The following is a 7,719-nucleotide window of genomic DNA, read 5'->3' on the forward strand; positions in this document are numbered from 1 at the left end:
ATGAAGTCATCACATAATACTATGAAGCAATTACAGCTGTTGAAGAGTGAAACCATTAATTATGGTGATGTATTCAATGGCAAGAAGGAACTAATAGTGAAATTACACAAGTTTTTCAGTGATTGACAAAACCTTGCCTCAAAATTCAAAAAAACCCCAATGTTAGTTTTGGCGAAAAGGCTGCTATGGTATATCGATAGATGCATTTTACATAACTATGTAGAAGAATCCGATCCAATATACTCTTTGGTTGAATGATTGAATGCTCTGAGCTCAGTCTGCTGTTCTCTCTAACTCACTAACTCTCTTCTCTCGTGTGTTTACAGATCACGACTCCACTCATTCACAAGAATAAAGAAACTACAAGAAATCTCAAAAAAGAACAACACACATAAGCTTTTAGAGTTTATCTGATTTTTGGTACATTTTCTTCAGGATCAGTGTCTAGAAATTGCTATATCTAGTGCTTACGCGAGCTCAAGATTTGCCAACAATGGCGTACAAATTTGTACAAAGAAAGAGATGGTAGAAAAGTTGTTATAATTCTGTTATAATCATCTGCATCTCTTCCCATATTTATATCAGCCAACCTCTTGATGTTGGGCTTCTCATTAATCAGTTGAGATCCATTTACTTGTCTTGCTTTCATTTGGTCTCAAGTCACTAGGTCCATCAGCCGATATGAGGCCTCTACAGCAGCAGAGCCCAAAGGATTGAACATCTCAGTCAGTACCTTGCCATTCTCACACTATATAAATATATATACAGTAGAGCCTCTATAAATTAATACTCGACAATTTAATAATCTTTATAAATTAATAAATTTTGCCGGTTCCAAGTTGGACCGGTTCAAAGTTTGATACAAATAGATAAAATAATAAGATAATATTTTTTTAGAAAATTCTATGTAAATATATGGTCCAATTAAAATTATAAATTAATAATTTATATGTATACATATTTTATATAAGTAAGAACATATTATTATATTGTTTGTTTTAAATTCACAATTGAATCATCTTTATATTTTCTTAGCACTTAATATATATTTGATGAGATTTAGTAATATTATATATAAATATATATTATATACACCAAATAATATAATAAAAATAATATAAATTTTAAATTTCAAATTTCAAAAAATAACAATTAATGTCTATACACTAAAATCAAATATTATTCTATCTTAGAATAAATATATTTTAAAATAAGAAATCTAAATAAAGAAATTTTAATAAATTAATATCTCTATAAATTAATAAAATTTCAATGTCCCAACATTATTAATTTATAGAGGTTGTACTGTACTTAGTAAATAAAAGAATTCTTACAAAAAGTTTTACTATATATTGAAACGTAGTTGTGCTGTATCCGAGCTTAATCAACTGACTCGGTGATTTAAAGTTATTCTTCTATGTTTTTGGTATAAAAAAAAACATATTATTCACCACTCACGTTAACTTATTTACATTAATGTTACTAACTCCTTTTTGGACCTCTCAGAAGCTATTTTAATTTTTGTTTTTTTGATTAACTTGATGGTATCCCAGGCCCGTGGAAAGGGTAAGACTAATCCTTAAAGCGAAGTGCAATCCACGGATAGACCCTCCAGACATTCAAATGAACCCTAAAGCATTGACCTATATTCGTGTTAAGTAACCAGGATAATTGTGACTTAGTTTTACGCAGTCGGGTCGTGTTAGCGTTTCAAACCCGCCTCCTTACCACCCCACCACAATCACCGGTCGCTATTTTAATTACTTATACGGTAGCAGAACCGAGAGTAGAAAGAATGCAAGCCCCGGAGTCAAACTTGTGTGCACGGAGCATAGCAAAATTTTATCTCTAAAACGTGTTATATGCACATAAAATTTAAACTGAATTTTATACTTGATGATTAAATGAAAATACACGTTGATGAGGTTGCTAGTTGGAGAGAATGCTTATTTTGTTTTTCAAGATATGATGAATATTAGTTTCGTGATAACAAACAATACTTAGTTTCGCGATAACAAACAATACTTTATACGCACATTTGTCCATGTAATTATTATGACATACGGCTATGGTCTATGTGGCTATTTAAAATCCCAGTTTCAAGCCTCCTCCGTCTGTTCACACGAGCGATCAGATCATCAGCTCTCTGGTGTAGTGAATCCATCTGCATCGGACTAAGCTTACGCCTTTTACCATCTTCGTGTCTCGGTCTATCCATATTCTCTTTTGTTAACTGTTGACATCCGATTCCCATCTTCATGTTTGCACAAGACCACAAGTCACAAGAATTGTTTCTTACAGTTATGCACTCTTTGCGTAACTCGCTAGTTGAAAGAACAGATCTTGATCTAGAAAACATTGATTCTCCAATGAGGGTGATCACGATGATATTTGTGAGAAGGAATAAGACCTTGGGGGTTGACATGTAAGTAATCACTCTAGAGATAGTTGATATGAAAAATCTGAGAGAAACTTGAAGCCAAAACGGGCTAACAAAAACTATAACACAAACAACAACTACAATAAACGGCAAGAATAGGCGGTCGAGCAACTTAAGAGATGACTTCTTGTTATATTGGGACTCTTGCATGGCCACTACCGGTTCAAGGTATGCCTTAAGTAAACAAGGTTTAGTTAAAATAAGATGGAATATTGAAGAAGCAACTAGAGGAAACTTAGAGCTAAAGGGTGAGAGTCTGGCTGAACTTGAAATGACTCGATTACTTTCGGAAGATATTTATAGTGCGTGCTTGCATGCTATGCAGTTTGAGATTTTATATAAGTTTAAGGGTTCTTACTCGTTAAGATTAAACTAATCACATGCTTCAGACATATATTTTACTTAATTAATTTAGCTTTTTACGTAACCATGTGGGTATGAGAGAACTTTCGAATTATTAACTGCTTTATCCACTATTTTAAGTCTGTTATATTTCACCAACTTTGTTTTTCTTATGCATAATTAATTGGATATATAGGTTAGAAAGAACCAAACCTAAAAGTTTAACAGCACGTTGAGAAGCAATTCTCAAAATGTTCTACTTTTTCGGCGGGACAGAACTTAGGTTTCAGGCGTGAACCTTTAAATTCACCCCACCATTTAAAACCAATTAAAGTGACACATAGATTATTAATTAAAAAGCATTAAATTAAATAAAAAATAGTTACAAAAAATAAAAACGCTAATTTTAACGATGCTAACGCTTCCAGTTAAACCCTAAACCCTAAATCTTAAATTCTAAACCCAAATCAAAACCCTTAAACCCAAACCCTAAGCCTTAAACCCTAATCCTAGACCCTAAACCCAAATTATATACCCTAAACCCAAAAACTAGACTATAAACCTAAACTCTACACCCTAAACCCAAGTCCTAGATCCTAAACCCAAACCGTAAACCTTAAACCCAAATTATATACCCTAAACCTAAAACCTTAACCATAAGTCCAAACGGTAATCCTAAACCCAAATCGTAAATCCTAAACCCAAAACCTGCATCCTAAACCCAAATCCTAGACCTAAAACCCAAACGGTAAATCCTAAACCCAAATCCCAAACTTAGATGCTATAGGGTTTGGGTTAAGGTTTACGGTTTGGGTTTAGAGTCTAAGACTTGGGTTTAGGGTATATGGTTTAGGTTTATAGTCTATTTTTGGGTTTAAGGTATATAATTTGGGTTTAGGGTCTAAGATTAGGGCTTAGGATATAAGGTTTGAGTTTAGGGATTTGGATTTGAGTTTAAAATTTAGGGTATAAGGTTTAGAATTTAAGATTTAGAGTTTAGAGTTTCGCTGGAAGCGTTAGCGTCATTAAAATTAACGATTTTTTTTTGTAACTATTTTTTATTTAATTTAATATTTTTGTAATTAATAATTTATTTGTTACTTTGATTGGTCGTGGGGTGAATTTAAACGTTAAATAACTACACGTCGAAGTAAACGTGCCATGTCTTTTGCTCCCAACTATCACGCGATAACATATATTAATACGCGTGGAATCGAAAGTTTATAGAGTATAAAACAAAAGAAATTACCGGTCTTTTCTATGAAACTTCTTTCATGATAGGAACTCGAGTAAATTTACTAACTCGTTAACGATTTTCCCGTGGCATCTACAGCATGTCTTATTTTTTTCAACAATAACCATACTAATTTCGATGGAAACAAGGGTTCATAAATTTTCTGAAGGGTAGAGAATACAGCCTTCTCCCGACGCTTAAAAATCTCTGAAAAGTCTACTGTAAAACTGAATAATGAAAGCACTACTCTAAAAGTAAGCATCCAGATCCAATATACACTATAAGAAATATCTGCATAAGTATGACAATGAAAACGCTACCATAGAGCTTTCGTACTATTTCCATAAATGCTATGTTAGCCGCATGTATAATAGACTCCTTTATTGTAGCATTTTATATATGCTATGATAAATAGACATATTGTAACGTTAATCGTCAGGTATACGTTAGTCTTTTAAAGCCTATGATTGGTGATGTAAAATATTTTATAATGACATAGATGCACTTCTATAATTTTTATAATTTTTTTTTAATTAATAAATCAGAAAATTTAATAAAAATATAAATTACAATATTTTTAGCAAATAAAATTGATATATTATTACCATTAGTTTATAAATTAAATATGGTTTACAAATAATAATCTTTACATTAATTCATTAGATGAGTAATGACACAAAGAGATTAATTACAAGTTTTGGATGAATTAAAATCTAGTAATCTAGGGAGCTTATTAAAGGAGATGCTAAAGAGAGCCACAAAAAGGCAAAATAAGACTCTCCAAAGCAAATGAAGGTTTAATATGTTCAACTTGGAACATGATTAAAGCTTGGCATTGTACTATTTAAGAACAACACTATTGTCTCAGGAGTTCGCGACTTGAAACTTGATGTTAGAATCTGCACCAAGAGAAAAGATATGTGAACACAGAAGATGAGGCAGTAAGCTGAGGTCGATTTCCTTCTGAAACATTGAACACATAAGATGAGGACCTCCCATCAACAGCTCGCATGGCAGAGACAGATTGGACCAACCGCAGAAACCCAAATCTAACTCGACCCATCAAACAGCCTGAGTCCCAGGACGCCATGGTGGATGCTTCGAAGATAGAAACTGTAACACCCCCGAACCGTCCTAGACATATGGTCGATCAACCTGGCAACAATCAAACAAGAACATGACCGATCGACCGTCCAACACCCAGGGTTAGAGATGAATGAGCCAACCGACCAGCCAACAATCAAACAAGAACATGGCTAACCGTTCAACCCAACACCATAGTCCGGAAGCGCTACGTGACGAGTTAGGAACGATCCGGTCAGAGTCACAAAATTTACTCCACGACCTAGACCAGTTCATCCGCTAACTCGTCCCGCTGCGTCAAGGCACAAGGCTTTGCAACCCGTATCTAGAGTTAGCGTTTTCCGTTAGATTGAGGCCTAACGCTTTCCAACCCGTACCACGACCTAACGTTGTGTTAGACCGGACTAGTCAAATATCATAGTACTCATGAAGCGCATATAAAACAATTACTTTTATTGATTTAGAAAATATTTCATACATTGAATAATTCAAGACTGGGCCTAGCCTAATGCCAAATCGAGTCAACATAACACAATTCAAAATACCCTTTACAAAAGGCATGCAAATCTACACCGGCGGTCTTAACGTCCAGCACCAAGGTATCCGATCATCTTTACCTAAAGCGACCTGCAAAAAGGACAGCAGAGTTGGATGAGTAATCTAGTATTACTCAGTGAGCTAGCGGCCTCTACCCACAACCTAGACTCTAATCCGGACAACCCAAAATAAAAATCAATCTAGCCCTATCATGCAATCAAAGCTAAGGCTAAGCAAACCGTTACTAAGTTAGACTTGGCCTCCTGCCATGATCTAGCTTCAAGTAACGGGAACCTGCATTAAAGCAAGTCAACAACCAACCCTAAATTAACCATATATACGCCTGAGTTCAGTACTCATGTAGTGTTAGACACTTACACTATACAAGTATCATTAACTGGTCGAGCAACAATCAGACAAGAACATGATCAGCCAACCAATGATACCACATAGATTTAATATCCACCACCCTTCACAAGCAATCACTCATATAGGCCAACGTTAGGCATACACTAGCGAAATACACACCAAGCCTAGTCCGGTACCTAAGCCAGAATTAGGACTTAATGTCAGAAACTTGCAAGACAAACAATCAACACCCAAACACAATCACAATAATAATATACTAACTACCAATGACTCGATCTAACTCGTAACACGGTATATCGGTGCTACGCTAACTCAAGGGTTCCATAACCCTCTACGACACTCTAACACAACACGACACACTACCCCGAGAAATGGTGACTTAGTGTTCATCCTCTCTATCGACAATATCCTATCTTCCTACCACAAAGTCCAGAAGAAGGACATTTCAACCGACCGCGGCCCACTGTCCATCGGGTCACCGCGCGACAGCCCACAGTCCTTCGGGTCACTGCCACATTACACCGTCGTGTAATACTCAGCCATAGGCCATGACCCCGTCTATCTGAGTCTTCCCGATCCAGAGAATAAGGGGTTTCCTTGAACCCGCTGAATATGAGGGCGAGGAAGCACTAGTCCAACCCAAAACATGCCTAGCATGGGCGGGTTTCGCACCTGCTGTCGGCATAACACTCGACACACAATGATGTCTCGAGTTTTAACCCGATTATCTAACTGCAAGTGCACAGTAAAGTACGCAGTAGTAATACGGGATCGAATCCACAGGGACCGATGATCACACGTAGAGTTGCAGACAAGTTAATAGCTACAGCGAAACAAGATATATTTTTGTTGGTTTTTATTTAATTTTCTCTAGTGTCACAAAGCATAAACAAGTTGTAAAAAGATGATTTAAACGATTTGAAAACTATTTTAAAACAAACGTTGGGCATTGGGAATTCTCAGGGATTTCTTTTTAATCAAGATACAATTAATGGAAGACACAGGGATATATTAAGAACCGTCTAGAACTCAAACACGATATTAGAATTAACCTACTTCCGTAGCGCTAATTCTCTATGTTATAGAAATCTCCACACTAACTTCCGCTGAGTTTCAATTTCTAAACAAGCATTAAGAACAGGTTCAATATGTTCACAAAGCGCAATAACATCAACTTCCGAGGGTTAAGGACACTTTGCTCATCTAAAGTATTTTCGGAAGTTCAAACAATCACTTTCGGTGCATCAAACAATCTAAATCATGAACTAAGTGATCAATTCAGTTCAAGCAGTAAGAAATCCATTAGATGAAGAACCAAAACGTAATCCCTTAGTCTACACACGTTTTATGGATCAAAACATCAAGAAATCCCTTATGAGAACCCCTAAACCCAACTAGATGACTACTCACACATAACTAAGCAAGAACAAAACGATTTTGATGAAGAAAACATGATAAGATTGTATTAAAACAGAGTAAAGGTTCAGAAGATCTTCTCCAAATGGTTTTGAGATGAACTCCTTTACAAATCTTCACAAATCACACCAAAACAAGTACAAAACACTCAAATCTCTCTCTAGAACTTGTAAATCTCCTCCTTGGTCGCCCCCTGGTCTTTTCTGAGTCTCCAAAGTCAAGTTCTTTTGTGAATTATTGAGGGGAGTGGGTAAAAAGGAGTGAAAAGCTCGTTTGTGCGTGTGGAGCCCGTAGCGCC

The 7,719-nt window shown here is 35.8% G+C and overlaps 1 protein-coding gene across 1 annotated transcript; it reads right to left on the reverse strand.

Moving 5' to 3' along the window:
- Positions 1-1,295: 1,295 nt before the first annotated feature.
- LOC106358990 lies at positions 1,296-2,737 on the reverse strand (the record flags this gene model as incomplete). Its single annotated transcript, XM_048748204.1, has 1 exon — positions 1,296-2,737. A coding segment is annotated over one exon (684 nt), but the record flags the coding sequence as incomplete, so codon positions are not given.
- Between the last annotated feature and the right edge of the window lie 4,982 nt (positions 2,738-7,719).

Source organism: Brassica napus, chromosome C2 (genome assembly GCF_020379485.1).
Source record: "Brassica napus cultivar Da-Ae chromosome C2, Da-Ae, whole genome shotgun sequence".
Taxonomy (NCBI): domain Eukaryota; kingdom Viridiplantae; phylum Streptophyta; class Magnoliopsida; order Brassicales; family Brassicaceae; genus Brassica; species Brassica napus.